Here is a 19,789-nt window from a genome sequence, read left to right as displayed (position 1 = left end):
CGATTGGTGCAGGCGGTGAGGAGATACGGCGGTGTTTCTGACACAGACACACATTCAGACAGACAGACATTGACTGAATTACGGCGGTGTTTCTGACAGACAGACACACATTCAGACAGACAGACATTGACTGAATTACGGCGGTGTTTCTGACAGACAGACACACATTCAGACAGACAGACACTGACTGAATTATAGTACGATTACAAAAAAACCCAGCATAAAATCAATTACTTTTTTTCACTTTGATTTGTTGATACTGTACATTTTTCATTTTGATTGTAATAAAAAACATGCTTCTTGATTATTCCGTTAATCGAAAAAGTAATCCAGAGAATAGTCACTATGAGAAGATACCGGTAATCAATAGTTGCAGCCCTAAGGTGTATCATCAGCAGGATAGAGGCTGTTGGATTCATGTTAGAATATAATTGAGCAAAAACCAAGGACAAGATCATCCCAGCTATATACACAGATCAGCTGGGACTTAAAACACCATTCTCACCACCCTCCCATTATTCCCTGGATGTTTCGCTATGTCTCTCGTAAGGTTGAGACAACTCATCACAGTGCGCAGCACACCGAGGATCAGTCCCTAGTCTGGGGTTTTAGTTACCAAGTCGAGTCTGATCGGAGCCGGAGGAGAGGTGCTGCCGCATATGATCTATGGATTCCTCAATCCGTAATGATATTCCGCTGAATAAATGGTCTCAAGCATAATCAGCTTCAGTCAATATGATCTCCCTGTGAAGGTCTCCATTAATCTTACAGCTGCTGTGGCTAATCATGTCCGTGTACTCGAGGCCCCGTGCCGGCGTCTCACCTACTTATGTTATTCTAATTAATTTTTCACACCGCAGCGCCACGGCTGACGATGAGCCTAAGATTCATACATTGTCTTCTTCTGTGATATGGAGCTCAACACTGCAATACCACCAGATGACATTTAGACCATTCTCCCCAGGCATTATTTATTTATTACACAGACAGGGACACATACGCACGCACGCACACGCACGCACACGCACACACGTTTGAATCACTGTACTTGTGAGGACATTTATATTTCAGATTTTTTTTCCTTCTTTTTTACACCATAACCCATAAAGCTAAAGCTATACCTAAGTATAAATCAAGCATTGCATAACTCCAACCCACACCCCTAAACCTACCTCGACATGCCTGCACCTTTAAATAATTATAAACCTAACAAAAAAGAAAAATAGGCATTTTGCCCACGCACGCACACAGGCACGCACGCACGCACCGACACTACCCTAAGCATATCTGTGCCATGTTGTTCAACCTCACTGCCTTATCTTTGCAGCTTATTTATTCCATATTTAGTCATCTCATACACTGTACCAATGTGACTCGCATCCATATGTTCAACAAGATGTGAGTTAATTGAGAACCAGTTCTCTTTTACAATAACGGCCTGGGTAACATACCGGTACTGATACTGATGTAGAATATACATACTGTCGAGAATATACATACTGTCGAGCAGAAACCTTGTGTATCCATATTTATTTGTTTTGCCCTACTTGATCATCCAAATGTTTCTCACAAAAGTAGTGAAAATGGCAGATCTACAAGCTCACAACGTGCTGTGATGCAATGTGTTGTGAGGTTGTACTGTATATAGGCCTATCGCCTATTTTCACTATTTTAATGTTTTTAAAATATTTTTAAAATACTCTTTTTTTGACATATTTCCATACGGCAGCAACTATATAGTGTCTCTGTGTGTGCATACTGCATGGTAGCCTACATTAGTCAGTAGATTACACTGAATAATTTACTATGTACACAGACGCACACAATACAGCATATAAGGGAATCTCTTACACCGGTATAGGTGTAAAATAAATTAATTTAGTTCTAGATAACACGTTCTGACCTAATGTGTTTATTGTCGAGGTGAAGGGCAGCACCAATGCATCTTTGTAAAGTGTATAATAATCAATTTTTACAAAATGTCCAAGTCCTGGTGAGCAAAGGAAGAATGAAGCAGGCACAAAGAAAAAAAAAACATTTCTCACATTGTGTTCTTCGTCCGCGTACAAAACGGCCAGTGTCTGCCTTTGAGATCTTATCTCAGAAGTAATGATCGCTCCGTGCCTTCACTTCACCTCACAGCTCTCCCTCCTGGATACGCCAATGGGAACTTCCTGTTTTTGTAGCCGCCAAATGAAAGGGATCCGAGATCGGCACGGGGTCGTTTCTTTTTTATCAGATGAAGGTGACAGGCGCTTGTCAGCTTCGCCAGTCAAACAGACAAAGGGCTCTCCCTCTCTCTCTCTCTCTCTCTCTCTCTCTCTCTCTCCCTTCTGATAAGCCGTATTTGTCAGGAATTAGCCCCCCATCTCAACTTCAAATGTTAGTCCCCTCAAAGAAGCTGACCTTTTCTGTCATGCTCTTGACAGGACAGGAGCAGTCAAAATGCTTATGCGTGCAAGTGTTAACACATAGGTACAGTATGACATGAGGATATTACATTCCATAAGGTATTCACGGTTGTTTGCCTCTGTGTAGTCTACAGTATGCCCCTTTAATTAGGAATTATACAATAGTTAAACAATGGCTTTCAAAATGTATGACACAAACTCCACAAGAACGACCTAAAATACTTGTTTCTTCAGAAATTCAGAATTCATCAACATCCACATTGTTGATGAAAAACATTTGTGTCAGTTTGCAGTTCAACTAAAATAATAATAATAATATATTAGACCACTTTGTAGGCTAAGGTTACTACGTACATACAGTACGTCTCCATGCAGAGTAATCTACATATCCATACATTATTTAGTCATACCCGAAACTACTACAAAACAGTGCAGGTAGCGATCAAACCGCACACATGGATGTACTGTATGTATCACGGCGTCATAAGACATCCTGCATGCGAAACAAGGTAGAAACAACCAGGAACAGATGACAGGTGAGCAGGTATAGACCACAGGGGTCATCTATCCAGACAGCATCATGAAACACATGGGAGCCCAGACATGCAGCCCAGCATGGGGCTCAGCCAGCAACATAACAACCCTGCATGCAATTTAAACACACACACACACACACACACACACACACACACACACACACACACACACACACACACACACACAAATAAAGATGCATACTGGAACCTAGATAGATTGACCTTCATTGATCCTGAGCGGGGGAAAAAAATGTGCCAGCTCAGGTACAGCCAGATAAAGAGTGAGTAACGTTCTGCGCAATGCAGTCATATAGGAAGAATAACCAAGTCACATCACAAGATCCTGTACTAGGCTTTTATTTGGCAACATGCTCACAGTGTCAGCTTGTAAATGGGCTATGCTTAGGTCATTGTTCACCTACTACCACGACAATACGACATGCCCAACATTGGGATGCTATATAGGGTTCAAGTGGTTAATGGTGCACCATCAGCACATTGGTGGTTTTGATGGCTTTGAGGACCCATTTCTGTTTCCTCAAGGAACTTTCGCAAAAAGGTTATTTAGAACCACATGAGGAACACAAAAAACTGGATGAATAAAATGCTTCTTCAGTACGTACTGTAGGTGATGGATCTTCATGGAACCATATAGCCTTTTAAAGAAGACGTTATTGTAGCCCACACATTGTGAGAGCAAATCAATATTAATCATTTAAGAAAAGACCCATTGATTCAACTGGAAGAAAAGGAACACATGCAGTAAACCGGAGTGTTTTTAATTCAATTCTTCAGAACCAAATTAGCCTCCATTTGTTTATTGTTTTAACCACATATTTTGACTTTGGGTGCTCAATGTGCTCATGCAGGCACTCGGCACACACTCTTATTTATTTTTTGTATAATCATGCATTCGCCGTACAGTGTGTTTGTCTGAAATGTTTGCATTGTTCCATCTACACCTCATCCCTTCACCAAAAATAGCCAATCTACAAGCTCAAAACGCGTTTTTGATCAGCTATTGTTAGCAAATGTCCCCCCCCCAGAATAGGCATGTGGGGTCAATAAAATGTTGAATCAGTCAATAAAAAAAAAATATATATATATAATGAATGGCGAATTAACACTCAACATTACACTGCAGTGTAGGTTTTTAAAAGCCGGGTTTGAGCCGAGCGAGGAGATGTTTCAGAGCCTTGTGCAATGTTCCTTCACTGCGAAGACGGGCCATAAAACCATTCAAAATGTCATATTATTTGAAATCACCTACTGAACGGCAGACATCTTTCACAGCCTTATGTCTTTCAGCAGCACCTCAGACTGTCGTTTAGCACCTCTCCATTGCTGAAATGTTTTAGAAACGTGTGCAAAAATGGACTATAAAGACTGTGGAATCACCACCTCTGAGGTGACACTTTGGTATTCACAGTGAGCCTCGAACAGTACTGTGTCTAACAGAGGTATTACATAGCATGTCAGGAGTCACAGATAGTCATTATGTTTGGGTCATTTCAAGTTCAAGGTGGATTTTTGGTTATGGTCAGTGGTGGAATAAGTACTCAGATATTATTCATGTATACAGTAAATGCTAGAAATGCTCTGTTACAAGTAAAAGGCATGTATTAAAAAATTTAACTGAGTATAAGTTAAAAAATATAAAAATAATAACTGATTGGAACCAAAATACTCATTTTGATTAATTGGAAATCACCCGTCTCCCCCTCTCTTATTCACTGGACAAGAGACATCCTTTATTTTCTCAGCCTGGATACAAATCTCACTCTCATTAAGTGGCTCCTCCAACATGTTTGGGAGATGATGGGATCCATTCAGAAGATACATTTCACATTTCATCCCTGATTGAAGCACTGTACGTGGTCTGGGTATGGGTTGATATGAAGGGTTTACTGAGGCGTTATGCTGATTACAAAATGGCATGCTGATTACTAATGTTGTGACAAGCCATATTTCTCTGCTGTCGGGCAGAAACCTTTATATATTGTATTATATTGTGAAAAAGTAATAGGAGGTTAGCAGTTGCGCATTTGAAGAAAATTCTGAAGTAGAGCGTTCTTCCGGATGCTTCAAACGCCACTGAGCAACTTCCATTTAAATGAATGCCCTCTAGTTTATAACTCTATGGTATAGAATCAGCCATGATTTAATCGAGGGAGGAGACCCTGCTTTCCTTTGCGAAAGCAATAACATTACGTAGTTTTTTTGGTTAGAACTACATCCACCTCGGGGATGTGATATGTCTTCTTTTATATATTTTTCCTGGACAGAGTATTTTAGAAGGTTTCAATCATTCATAATAGTGTTTGTTCATAAGCTGGTCCACCATTGGATTGCATTCCAGCGACCTCAGCGGCTGCAGTTTGCCTCCCAGTGCTACAAATCTGTCCAGCTATCTGATTATAGAAAATGGCGTAGATGAACATAGCTTCTTTCTTTTATAAAATAGTATGCGACAGTACATGTCTGTCCTTCCCAGACATGCTGACTAGTGTGGTAAAGCCTGATTCATACTTTGTTGTGTGCCGATGTCACGCACCGATAATAGACAACCTACAAGCTCACAGCACTTTGCGGGTTCCGATGCGCTGTGACCTTGTAGGCCTGCCATACCCGTCCGTTCTTGGTGCATGACTTATCGCGCGAGGGAGCATAAGTTAGGCTTAAGATGGAGGCTCTGAACCACATGAGAGCCAACCAGTCACACAGAACAACACGAGCAAAGTCTACTTGGCTGGTTCTCAGCCAAGTGCTCATTTGTTCGCTTACCAATTTTCATTCCAAAATACCTCTCATTTGAAGCCTCTCCTGCCTCGTCCCACGGTAGTAAAATTAAGTAAATGTCATCTCCCCACTTGTGCAAATGCTTCTTTTTTGTTGTTGTTATTGCCGATGACACATCCTCAAAGGCATAATCATTCCTTCATTGCCGATGACACATCCTCAAACGCATAATCATTCCTTCCTTGCTGCTCAGCTCATTCAAAATACTTTATCATGTCAGAGAAATAAACACCCACCTTCCCCTGCCTTGCTTTCCCTTTTCAGGACTGTGACTATGCTCTTGTCAAACGCAAAGCAGCCAGTCTTTTTACATGGCTCTGTAAGCGCTCTATCTTTACAGCACAGCTCTCCTTTTCAACATACAGTAGATTATTATGATAGTTCAGGCAGGCACAACAGTCAGTCGTCTCTCCGTGCTCATGCTCACACAATTTTCACATTCACTAACAAGCTAATACATATAGTACGCCCTCAATACTAATGGATCTTTCTAGTCTTTTGAAGCATCAGAACAGTGTTCACTCTTCATTTCTATTAAACTCAGCATTGGACACAGCACCGTTCCTGCAGCCTGTCAGTAATCAAACACCGGCCCCCACCTCCTCACCAGCCTAAATGTACGATTCTGTGGATTGTACGACTTTAACTTATGCCCCTCGAATGGTTCGTTGTTATGTTCATGTAATCGCTATCTAAAGGCTCTGCTTCTCGGGGGGAAAGTGATCTCAGATTGCGTGTCATGCTTGTGTAGATGATTCTGTATTATAACAGGAGCCAAAAGTGAATGCAATATCATTGCAATAAATGGTTAATCCTGATGAAAGTGTCTGACTGAGCCTAACCTGTTCGCTCCCATATAATTGTGAGGACTCATATCTCTCATGTGTGAGTTTGCCACAGTTTTGACAGACTCTCGTCTCTAGCTCACATTATCTATCACATTAAAAGGAATCTCATCCTCTCCTGCTGCGTTAGTTACACATCACATCACACTCAATTTGGGATTTGTGTGACAGTAATGTGTGCCGTCAAGCTCCTTCTTAGAACACAGAATGGGAACGTTCTCCTCGGATCCTGGAAAACCGGTTTGTCGAGTATGATTAGCCTACTCGCACGGTTAGATTTTCGACTCCGGTTGCACAGTGATTATTTGATAATTTGACGATCCGTTGCTTGTCCTATAGTTCATCATTGAACGAATGAGTACGGCCGTTGCATAAAATCACAATGAGATGCTTAAGAGCGGAGCGGAATAGAATTATCCAATCAAAGGAAGGATGTTCAATAGAGAAACAGATAATCAAAGATAAGATAAAATACTCTAGAGGTTAAGACCCTCATCTGAGGGAAAACTGGCGGCGTTGGATTAATTACCGCCAGAGCTTGTCTCCTCTGACTCCCAATATGATTTCCAAATCAAAGAAAATGAATAAGGGGGACCTCTAGGAGATCTGTCCAACCAGCTGTTATCTGTGTCAAACCGGTGTCATCCTTCAGGAGGGAATGAAACATTTTCACACGCATTCACTCGATAGCTATTTGGGAAGAGGTCAACTGTGTCGCTTTGTGCGTGTTGATGGAACCGTCTGATCTATAACCAGAGGCACCCGTACTGGCCAAGACACATTTCCCACCTGGCCTTCCCTACTCGCAATTACCCTATACTGTCTCAAGAGAGGACAAAAAAAAGTAATACATACATAATACAAAGTTGCCCCCTGACATGATGAAAATGTCTCTTCCTAAATCAAATTGACATTGCATCTACAGAAGGCTTTTGCTTACATTTAATGCACCTTTTTCCACTGCACAAATTATTTCTGCATTAAAAACACGGTAAAATATGTACTTACATTCAAATATTTGTCAGTTTTTAAAAGTAATCTTGTAGATTTGTGATTTCTTTTTTTAGGAAAATTGGATGGATGGATGGAATTCTAGTGGAAAATAATAGCTCAGTGCAGCTGAATTATTTCTCTTTTTGTGACTGTGAACTACAAAACTGATGAAATGCATGTGAATTATTACATTTTTGGGGGAGGACTCCACATTTCAACATAACAAAATGAAGAAATGTACGCAAATTAAGTAATTATTTGGGACTGTGAACTGCAAGATTAAACAGTGTACCAGTACTACTAGTTCATTTTAAACTACTAGTTCATTTTAAACTTGACCTTGAGCTAGCTCTTATGAAGCATGCGCAACAATGCCTTCTGCCTCTTTCCCCCTCACAGTATGATTCTGTGGTGACGCCAGCGCGTGACTGAATTCCATTCGTGTCCTGTGTTTTTCAGACTTTGCCAAATGTGTAGTGGGACGGCCGGTGACATACGCGGCGGTGCTGCGGATGAAGTCGGGCGGCTCCGCCTCGACGCTGGGCTCGTGGAGCAGACCTCGACACGACCACTCAATGACGCGTGACTGGCCGTCGCACCACCTGTCAGCCCTGAGTCTGATCAGCTCGCAGGAGGACTACAGGAGTGAGGGTGAGAATATGTTTTAACGCGACATTGGGCTTGTTTTTCTGTAAATTCGCTTGTACATTTTGGTAATTGCCGATTGCGTTTTTGGGGGCTTGTTTCTAAAGTGTAGTTGCTTATTTGGGCTTGCTTCCTAATGCTGTTTCAACCAATGATTCTCAACAATTTCCATGTCAAGGACCCCAACATGAATATGTATTTTCCATCGACCCCCATCTGAAAATGTTTTGAGCCAGCAGCACCCACGTTGCCAGATTTGTGTTAATTATTACACATTTGTCTTTCACGATTTTTAACCAGAGAATACTAAACCTTAATTTTGTCACATCGCTAACCCCACGTATATTTTACCCGATATAATATATTACACACAAAACTAAATATTTCTCATCAAAATATTTAAAGTACAACAATACATGACAAAAGAATACAAAAAAAGAAAAAAAGAAAAGAAATAATGAACGAACGATATCATGGTCCCCCATGATAGCTGTCATGTTTTTCTTCTTCTCCTTTGGTCCAACAATTCCTGAGACATGATAATTGCATCAACAGCTTTATTTTAAGCATCTATCACTAACCCTGGGTGAAATTCACCCGAACACCTGCTTGGAGAAAGAAACAGTGACGTGGGCAGGGAAATAAACCTATACCTTCTATGATGTCACTGAGCATCCCGAAGGTTCCAAGTAACATATGTTAAAGATTAAAATTCTCATGTGGCCTGTAGTCGCTTCTTTTGGGCTTCTTTTCATAGACCTGATTGCTTATTTCTCATCAGGCAACACTGGTGGTGGACAGTAACAAAGTACATTTACTTGAGTACTGTAAACAAACCACCACAGATCCACCACTTGTTTGTGCCTGCAATCCGCCCCTCTAGACCAGAAATAAATCACACAGGCTGCATGGGCCAGGCTATACTTACACTGACCTTCACTCCACTACATTTCAGAGACAATACTGTAGTGTAGCCTATTGACTCTACTACATTTGTACAGTATAGAGCACCGAAGTCTGACGTCAATATTGGTAGAGGGCACTAAGTCCACGGGTTCATGCACTTTTCATTTGAATTGTAGGGGGATTTTAAATCGCCTCAAATAAGAACTGTGGTTGAAAAATATACAAATCATCCTGGCCGTTTCACTCATATGGATGTGAAGACTATGAACAATCAACTGACTGAAAATACTAATGTTACTGCTGCTGAATTACTGAAGTATATCATATTTAAGTGGTATGCAGTGTCTGAAACAGACCAAACATCTTCAGTGCTGTTAGAGGATATAAATATTTATAAACTGATTCAGTGTCATTATCCTCTACACTTTAGAAAAGTAGTTGTCAACAGTTTCACATTGCAACCCCAATTTTGTGACCTAAAAGTTTTTAACAATACATGTACAGTACACTTATTTAAATATTTTCTTCCAAGTATAATTTCATCATCCCCCTCAAACAGATGTAACCTGACTCCGCCAGATTTCAGCAGTATTGAGTTCACAAGTTCCCTCCTCCTATACCTGCATCAATCATTTTGAGTTTGTTGGGTTGTGTTTACATGGGAATGATGGATGCTTACCAAATTAAACCAATTATTTTCACCTCTCAGCATCTTTTTCCAAATGTCTCCATCATACTGTAGTATCCACAGTCGGTGCCTTAGCTCCAACAATGCTTTGATCCTCCGGAAATTCTTCTTAATAACGACTTTAGGCTATGTGATCACATTATTTCGGTTATGGCTGTTTTTCTCAGTGTGATATGTTTCATCATGGTCCTCGAAGATGCAACAAACATTTTCAACAAAAGTTGCTCCACCCACGTCAGATGTTTGCCCTACTCTTCGCATTACCCAAATGCATACCAAATACCAAAGCACAGACTAACGGATCAGCGTGGATCAGCATGTCTCACTGGGTCACCAGTGATAAGACCAGTGTTAACAGTGCCGGCGCTAGGCACACGCATAGCACGCACTGTGCGTAGGGCACCACGGTGCGGGCCTGCAGGGGGCACCAAAATGAGCCAAGGTGATCCAATTATCTCCGCTGCCTAACGAGTCACAACCTGTGTGCGTCCTCAAGTTGCATGAGTGCCCGTGGATCTACTCCGAGCTGAATCGGCCCCTCTTCCCTACCCGGTCTGGCAGTGAGTTTAAGTGTTATTTAGCACCAACATTAGGACAAATCAGTATCTGATCTACATGCTGAACCGTCCCACGAACCGTCCCACGATATATTTCATGTAGGCTATTTGCGTGCATGCAACTGTGTGCGTTTGGGAGGGGTGGGAGCACATGGCCAACAGCAGCCCTGAGTGTTAAGCTATTGCACTTGTAACTGTTCTGTTCTATTACTGTGCTGCAGTCGTGCTGTGCCAAGTATTGAGACTGTATGTGAGATTATTGCTCTTGTCCGTATGTACTGTATGTGAAGCTGGAAAAGTAAAACAGTGAGTGCTCTGACTGTGACCATGCCTGATACTTTATAGGCATAAAGCTGTCACTCATGAGCCCAAACAGTAATGCTTTATCTGTATGTAATCTGTATGGCAAAGTACAGTATATACTTTTGATTATAAGTCACAATAACCCCACAACCAAAAATAAGTCTGACCCACATGATATTGGTGGAGTTATATGAATGCCACAAAGCCAGAGTCTTAAGAGTAGCACCATTGAGGAGGCATAAAACAAGGCCGGTCACATGGTTAATTTAACTCAAAACTATTCGCCGATAGGTGTGTTTGTGTGTAGAAGACCTGGACCAATGAAGTCCCACAATACGGTATACCTGATTTGCTCGTGACAGGGACACAATATTGCAAATCTTGTTTCTATAATTCATGAGTCAGTTATAAATGAGTAATGTTACCCTAACATGCTTGCAGGACACGTTCATAGCATTTCAATATTGTTGCAAGTGCTTGTAGTGATGAGCTATTATATTATAACATGCATAGGTATCAATGCTCTGAAACCTTACTGATAGTTATGGCATGGCTGCTTTATGGCTTTAGTGAGCTCTCTTTGGAATGCTTTGAAATAATGGCTGGAACGCTGTTGTATAGTGGAGAGCACTCTAGTTGACCATTTTAGCACAGATGTAGGAGGACCCTCCAACATACTCCACCCACCAGAGCAAAGGAAACACTGCCCAATGCGGCTGAATCTCTGTTCAGAGAAACAAGCGGACAGGTTTAGAGAGAGAGAGAGAGAGAGAGAGAGAGAGAGAGAGAAAACTGTAAGATTCATGGTATCTAAACAAAAGACTCAAAGAGCAACATGTTTTTATTTGTCAACACACTCTAGCAGTTTGATTTGATTCCAGATGCACATGTCGTATGATTTATACATGGAAATACAAAGACTGACTTTCATTTACATTTTTAGCGTTGGTCGTTAGAGTGCTAAATTTGTTTTCCTTACACCAGATTGCTTTTGTTGTGAATTTCAGCAGGAGGCAATAAGCAACGTACTATTGATTCATTTTCCTCTACTGATTTATGTATAATTCCAAAAGCGTTTTTATTTCCCTGCAGAGCTATGATTTGCTGACAAAAGGTTGTTGCGATTACGCACACACCGCCCCGGGAGAAAAGCCAAGGCCCTTCTTGTCATCAGATCTGGTCACATCTACTGTCACAAGATTATTTATACTGAGAATGCATTACAAAATAAACTGTTTAGTCCCACCATGATACAACTGTTATGGTCACTGTAATGGCATTTTCTTCTCAACAGGGACAACAAAAATGTGTTTCACCTGGTTGAAATTCCAAAGAATACACGTTTTGCTCAAAAGCACAAAAGGTCGGAGGTTGACAGTAACTATAGAAGGCTGTTGGCAGATGAGAGTAGTCATGGTAAGGTACCTTTGACAGTTACCTACAGTATGCTGTTCAGTCTTTATTAACACACATTGGAACATGATGGCGTTTAAAACCTCATCAGTGCTGCTACTATGGATCTGATATGTGGACAAGCAGTGGCGGATTAAGTATTCAACCCCAGTACTTGAGTCAAAGTATACCAGATCTACTCCAGTGAAAGTTGCTCAGTCTAATTTGCAATTGAGTAAATGTATAGTGAAGTAGGCCTACCTGCTTCTAAAAGTACATAATCGTACATACTGTACATAATGCTTTTTAAAATACTGTGAGTATTCAAAAATACAAATAACGAGGTACAAAATACTTTTTTGTAATACCTAAACATTTCTAAACATTTCAATTACATATATTTTGAGGGTCCTTGGCATGAAAATGTTGGAGAACGACTGACATAGAAACATGGGTTTTTCAGAAAACTGTCACGATTTAGAAGACTTTTGCAGAATCGTCCTCAGGTCTAAATGGGATATGTACTCAAGCAAGATACTCAATGTACTTTGCACCCGACCACATCGCTCTCTCACTGTCTGAGTGTCTGAGGTGCATGGTTTAGCCTGTAAATGTAATGCTGAAATGGCAACTGTGCTACGGTGAATAAATGCACTGTATTTTGAATTATGGAAGAGTACATGAACATGTCAATAATGTCATGGGGGAAAGAGAAGCCAAGAAGGCGTCAAAACCGGTGTGTACATGTACGACATGTACCTGACTGTGATGGAGGTGACAGTCACCAAAATACCTCACCTCAACAGGGCTCGGTCATGGCTAAACTTAGCCTAACTTGAAGAAAATAACAGTTCAGTCAGACAACTCACGAATAGATTTAACCAATATTTATTATAGAACGAGAATACAAGTGTACATATATTATTTTATCTTGGCATTCGGCTCTGCTACATTATTCTAATATTCTCCCTGCTCGGCACAATCAAACACCATCATTAAACATTAAGAGCAGGGAGATAGATATACAATAAAAAAAAACATGTAATGGGGAACATAAATAACAGAGCCCACCGGTGGTGCTGGGGTGGTGGTGGGAGCAAACATCACATAACAGGAACCATAAGCAGAAGGAAGGCAGGAAGAGCATGCAGTCTAGTGAGCTTAAGTAGCCCGCCCAATTGGTCAGCTGACTGCCGCATCAGCGAATGACATTATTGCACACATTGAATACACCCTCACCACAGTAATGCAGCATATTAACCCTTTGAGGATAGAATGCGCCCCTTGAGCACGGCATGAACCCCCTCGAGTATATCTGACTGAACTAACTCTGCAAGCTACGTATCATTAATACAATATGTAGTTCCTATGATCAGAATGTGTACCGAGCAGAATCATATGTTTATGGTTTTCAATCTTCAAAATGAAGAACGAAGAAACAAGATATGAAAACTTTTCATATGTTTGTTCTTCATTTTAAAGATACATATTGTATGGCTGAAGGAGGTGAAGGAGAATTGTATAAAGAAAAATATACCGAAAAGGCATTATATTTGTGTATATAACATAATCTTTGAAGAAGGTATGGGCTAGGGTGTTATGGTTAGACACGGCAATGTCCACAGTGTACATTTAAAATATTACTAGAATCTTGCGCGCCCGCGTCTATTGCCATGCGGTCCATGTTGTTGTTCTCTGTGCCACACGTCTGTTTCGCAGTGCGATCCGAGTGTGTGTGTCTTTGGCCACTGACCGTGTTTTCAGCGCTGGGCAGGTTGTGTGTTGTTGTTCTTTGTTGTTTCTCCGTGAATGTCGTGTGTCCGCTGTCCGTGTATATTCTCGGGCCAGCACATCACAGAAAGGGAAACCACGGAGCTGGGTTGAAAACGCAGTGATGGGGTCTGTGGCGTATCACGGTCGCCGACTGCGCGGAGCATGGGCATAGGCGGCGCTTCCCTTCCGCATGCTGACCGTCTGTGACTTTCCAAACTGAACTGCATACAAAGTGTGCGCTTACAACTTGTTACCGTCTCAAATGTAATAATAGATATATATAGCTCTGTAACCTCCTTTGTGCAAGTGTGCAAATGTGCCACTGTCCATGCATGCATGTGTCAGTAGTCAAAAGTCAATAATCAATACTATTGATTCTGTGATGTTCAATCAGCCTCACTCTGAGTGATTAAATTTAACCGTGTGAGAACAAGGCGCTATTGACAACATTGTACAGTATGTCCAAAACACAAAGTACAAAACTACAAAACTTTTTTGTATTATTTTAAAAACATAGATACGTGAAAATAGCCAATCTGCAAGCTCACAATGGGATCGCATGGGCGGGGGGGGGGGGGGGGGTGTAGTTACTACGTACGGACGTTTCTACTCGATGGTATGCTGCCCACAAGGCAGATGCAAAATATACAAAGGTGCAAAGCTACAGAGTCACAGGCAATGTATTTGTAGTTAAGCAACAGGAGGACGATTGTCAACAGCTCAACCACTGAAACCACAACCACTACAAATGTCCAACATCCAGCAATATTGACTCAATGTCGTAAGTTGTGCTGCTGAATTCAGTTATTGTATCTTGCTGTGAACCCCTTGTGTGACATTTTGTGAATGTTTTTGACAATGTTTGCTGCTGTCTGTAGTGCACACTCAGGTGTATGTCATCATACAGTAATGAATAAAACATGTTCTAGACATTCTAATGATCACAAAAATACATATATTACAATTATTTTTACTTACTTTTATTAGGGTTAAAGGTCAAAAGTCATAGGTTAATTTTTGTTCAAAATTGTCCAGAAACTTTTCATTTGTGTGAATTTCAGCCTATGTGGGGGGTATTTATATGCAAATATCATGACCAATGGCAATGAAATGGCGTTGCAATGAACATCACTGATGACGTTTAGGTGAAAAAAGAACAGAAAGAAAATAATAATAATAAGTAATTAACGCTGGGTCTTAGAGGGTTAACACTGAGTGTAGGTGGTTTAGCCACAGTGTGTATGGTTAGTTAATTGCCTGGGTTTCTTTGTTGTGAAATGTTTGGAATGCCGCCTTGTCAGTGAATGAAGTAAACAATCAATTCCACCTTCGAGACTGTCTTCATTGGCTGCGGTTTATCTTGATGTTAAGTGGCAGTGTATGGGACTGCCACTTAACATCAAGATAAACCGCAGCCAATGAATGAATGAACATTACACTGCAGGTTCCATGTTTGAGTAATTCCAAAGTGTGTATTGTTCAAATGACAGATGCATGGTTTTAATATTGTAAATATGTTCGCTAATGTGATTTAGCTTCTAGCACTTTGACGGCACCGTAACTTTCCCGTTCAGTTTCAAAGTGTCATGGTAGCTTGTTTACAACTGAAACGGACTTCCTGTGCTCTGACTTCCTCTTCAAAATCACTTGTAATGATTAGTCAACACTAGTATTTTTCACTAGTAACACTAGTTTTATTTAGGCTACTTAGGCTACAGGACATTTACATCTCGTTTGAGTGCCTGGCTGTGTGCACCAGAATGTTGTTTCAGGATTCTCAAAATTCCTGTCTCAGCTGTTGGCCTCGTATGCCTTTGATCTGCCGCGCAGCAAACGTTTTGACGACTCATGCGCACTAGTTATGTGTACCCCTGGCTATTTTCACTACGTTTGTGTGACACTCTTGTATGATGAAGTACTGCATTCATTTTGGGGGACTAATTTAAAAAAATGGGAGATATGAGGTTTCGATCTGCCCGACAACATACCTCAGAATAGCACATTGCTTGGTAACTGGGTTGTATAGTGGGGAGGAGAGCGAAAATAACTCAAGTTCAAGTGTGTCATGTGTCTCCCTGAAATGTCAGGACAAGTGCAGCATCCAAAGCTGCCAGGGGCATCATTAGCTGTAGGTGACCCTTAGCTTTAAACTACCGGCAAAAAGAGAGTATTTCTCTTCGGGGATCGATAAGAGTATCATAAAAACAAAGGGAAGGGAAGGGAAAAAAAGAAAAACCTCAGAGATAGAAACTAGAGACTGTGATCATTGCTGATGTTAAAATTGGAGCTGTTTTGATGCTCTGTTATACAAGTAGAGTCCCATGAAAATCTACTCATGATGCCCGGATTGCTGGCCTAGGTGTCCAGGCACATAGAGTACAATGTAGTCTGACAGCACGTCCCGGGTTCGAGGCCCGATCCCGACGGCCTTTGCTGCGTGTCACTTAGCATCTGTCCCCCCATTTCCTGTCTAACCACACTCACGCACGCATGCACACACACACACGCACGCACGTGCACACACAGACAGACACACACACACACACACACACACACACACACACACATACACACAAACACATCCTTAATATACAAAGTCTATCATTATAGCTGCTGGCACAGCCGTCCAGGTTTCCAATTCCCAGTTCCAGTTGGAGCTTTACACCTTTCCTGACACTACAAAGGCTGTGCACAACTGCACATCTCTCTCTGCATGTATCGGGTAGTCAGCAGCAAAATGTTCACCAAAATGTACTGTTACATACCGACTCAGCTGTCCTGGTCTGGATGTCGAGTTTAAATAAGCACTATCATTGCTGTCGGGTAGAAAAACAGTTATTTTTCGAATTCCGAGGCAGTGACGGACGGGTAGCTCTCTTTCAGCTCTCTTGTTCTCCTCCAAGGAGTATCCAGCACACCTACAGGGAGACAACTTCGTTCTGATCAATTCAATTAAAATGTTGAAGCAGATAGGGAGGGTGCTTTCAGTTCCTGACCTGTCGGTACACTCTCCTATATGTTTTAATCATAATTTCATTTCATCACAGTCAGATGCAGCCTTTGTATATACTGGAAGGCCTTATACATTTTTTCAGATCTATATCAAGTTGCATCATTTACTGAGCTCAACAAGCATTTTCTCTCCCACAAACTCACTTTTTCCGTTATCTAAAATCTTCCCCAGGAACACTGTTTTTATGCGTTGTTGAAACAGCAACCCAATTCTAAACCACTAATTTTTTTATTTTTGTATTTATTCATTGTTTTCTAAATTGTCTATTCCGTCAACAACACATACTGTATAAGGTTTGCCTGGGAGGATGATATTGGCGTTGAGCTGTCCGACGAGATCTGGAGCGCGGGGTACAGTCTGGAACAGTCAATGCCAGATTGCAGCTTATCCAGTTTAAAGTTATGCACAGGTTACATTACTCTAAGGTCAGATTGAACAAAATGTATCCAGCTGTTTCCGACATTTGTGACAGATGCAACATTGATCCCAGGGCACGCTGGGTCACACATTCTGGTCCTGCCCAAAGATTATTGTATTTCGGCAAAAATATCTTTTCATGGTACAGCAGAGGATACAGTATCAATATTGCTCCGGACGCTCCAGCTGCCCTGCTTGGTTGCCCTCGCTCTGCCATACACCATACAACAGCTCGGCACACTAGTAGCCAAAATAATGATTTTAACTGAGTGGAAGACTCCTAATGTACCTTGATTCACTAAATGGCTTAACGAAGTTGTATCATTGATACACATGGAGAGGCTGGCAGCATTTGAATCTCCTCTAAGCAGTACTGTTAGACTATAGCGCTGCCTTTGATGTAATAGATCATGAAATCTTAATTGATAAATTGGAGTGCTATGGTTTTGCCCCTAAGGCGTTACTATGGCTTGAAAACTATCTATGTGACAGAACTCAAAGTGTATTCTTTAATGGCAGTATATCAGATGCTAGATGTGTTAGGAGTGGAATCCCCCAAGGAAGTTCATTAGGTCCTTTATTATTTTCCATTTTTACAAATGATTTTCCACTAGCCCTTGAAAAAGCACAGGTCTCATTGTATTCAGATGACACGACAATATATACACAAGGTACTACAATAGGTGAGATAACCGAGATTTTGAACAAAGAACTGGAAACCGTAATCAAATGGGTGACCAGCAACAAATTAGTGCTTAACATTCAAAAAACTAAAAGCATTGTATTTGCCACAAACCATGTATTAAGTTCCAAACCGCAGTTGAATCTGACGTTGAATAATATTAATAATAATAATTGAGCAGGTGGGGGAAACAAAGCGTTTGGGTGTTAAGCTAGTGAACAACCTATCATGGTCGAGACACATTGATTCAGTGTTGGTAAAGATGGGGAGGAATATATCGGTTGTAAAAAGGTGTTCAGAGTTCCTGACACCTCAACTGACCAAACAGGTTATTGAAACTCTAGTCCTCTCACATCTGGACTATTGCTCAATGATCTGGTCAGGAGCAAACAAGGGAGATCTGGGAAAGCTGCAGCGGGTTCAGAACAGAGCAGCTCGACTTGCCCTGAGATGTACAATGAGATATAATGTTATAAAAATGCATGTCAAGCTCTCCTGGACGACAGCCCAAGAGAGGCTGACAATATCACTCCTTGTTTTCTTGAGACATATTAATGAAACGAAACATCCTACCTGCTTATACAATCAACTTACACACAGCTCTAAATTACATCAATATGAGACTAGGCATGCCACAAGAGGGTGCTATCAAGTCCCTAAAGCCAAAACAGGGTCTATGCAGCACACAGTACTGTATAGAGCCATGGCTGAGTGGAACAAACTGCCAGCTATAATCGCAAAAGAAAAAACGAAATCAAGTTTCAAGAGACAATTGAAGAGGCATCTTGAAACCCAAAAACTGTAGGGCGCACGGACATGCACGCACAAACATTAATGTTTCATATTGATAGGATTGGTCTGTTGCTTGTATAATATGCTCCACAGTCTGGTGTATGTTGTTGTCATGTATGTCTTGTCTTGGCATGTCTATAAACAAAACAATAACAATTAATATAATACAAAAATATATATATTTCAGGAAAAGTACAAAAACAAGTTTAGATGGATCAAATGTAGTTATAATTTATGAATTGGTTCAATATTCCTAAAACTCACAGGTCACTTTCAGTTACAATCAATAAACCAATCAATCAATTAAACTTTATTATTAAGGACACATAGCAACATAAAAAATAACATCCAAATATGAAGACATAGTCAACATAAAATCCAACGCATTGAGACACGAAATCACGAAATCCCCCCTTCATTCTCTATCAGTAGTTCATTCTGCTCCTTTAAATCAGCTGTCTCTCTCCATGTCAACTCCCTTCACTCTCATTCGCTGCCGGCTAACTCGCTCACGCCCACATTCAATCAGGTGTTCATTTAAGCAGTCACTAGTGCACTACTCTGTCCTCAGTCTTCATGCTAGCTGACTGTGGTTGTTCAGATGTCAGCGTTCAAATTCCCTCCACCTCCCCGGCCTCCTCCCTGTGGCATTAGTTCTGTAATGGGTGATTCTGTGATTATCAATGTGATTTATGGGTTGCATTATGCTCATGTGATATGTTCAGATCTACGTGGTATATGGAATGCATTGAAAGTTATGTTGTGTATTTAATGTCTTTTGTTACGCTCTGGTCTGGGGTTTGTTGTTGATACCAGAGCTGTGTCTCAGTACACAGATAATCTGAGACATCAAATGTGATATATCAGAGCTGTGTCTCGGTACACAGGTGGCCACTGAAGAGTCTTAATTAAATTCATATACAGGCCAATGGTTTCATAGTTATAGAGACAAACCTGACCGAAGTCAGTTCTGTCAGAATGTGGCATTACTTTACGTAAGGTTTTTACAAGGTTTCTGCCTGACAGTGCTGAAACAA

General features: G+C 41.0%; 1 protein-coding gene across 1 annotated transcript in view; it reads left to right on the top strand.

Annotated features, from left to right (window-relative positions):
• The window catches only part of cntn5 (contactin 5), a 278,248-nt gene that overhangs the window by 97,454 nt on the left and 161,005 nt on the right, over window positions 1-19,789 (top strand). The window contains exon 3 of the mRNA XM_083773470.1: window positions 8,044-8,235. Coding sequence (XP_083629596.1) covers window positions 8,044-8,235 — 192 coding nt within the window. The remainder of the gene's footprint in view (window positions 1-8,043; window positions 8,236-19,789) is intronic.

This window comes from Protomyctophum parallelum (genome assembly GCF_964188405.1).
Source record: "Protomyctophum parallelum genome assembly, chromosome: 9".
In the NCBI taxonomy this organism is placed as follows: Eukaryota; Metazoa; Chordata; class Actinopteri; order Myctophiformes; family Myctophidae; genus Protomyctophum; species Protomyctophum parallelum.
Note: the sequence above shows the minus strand (reverse complement) of the source record. Positions and strands in the feature narration are given on the sequence as shown.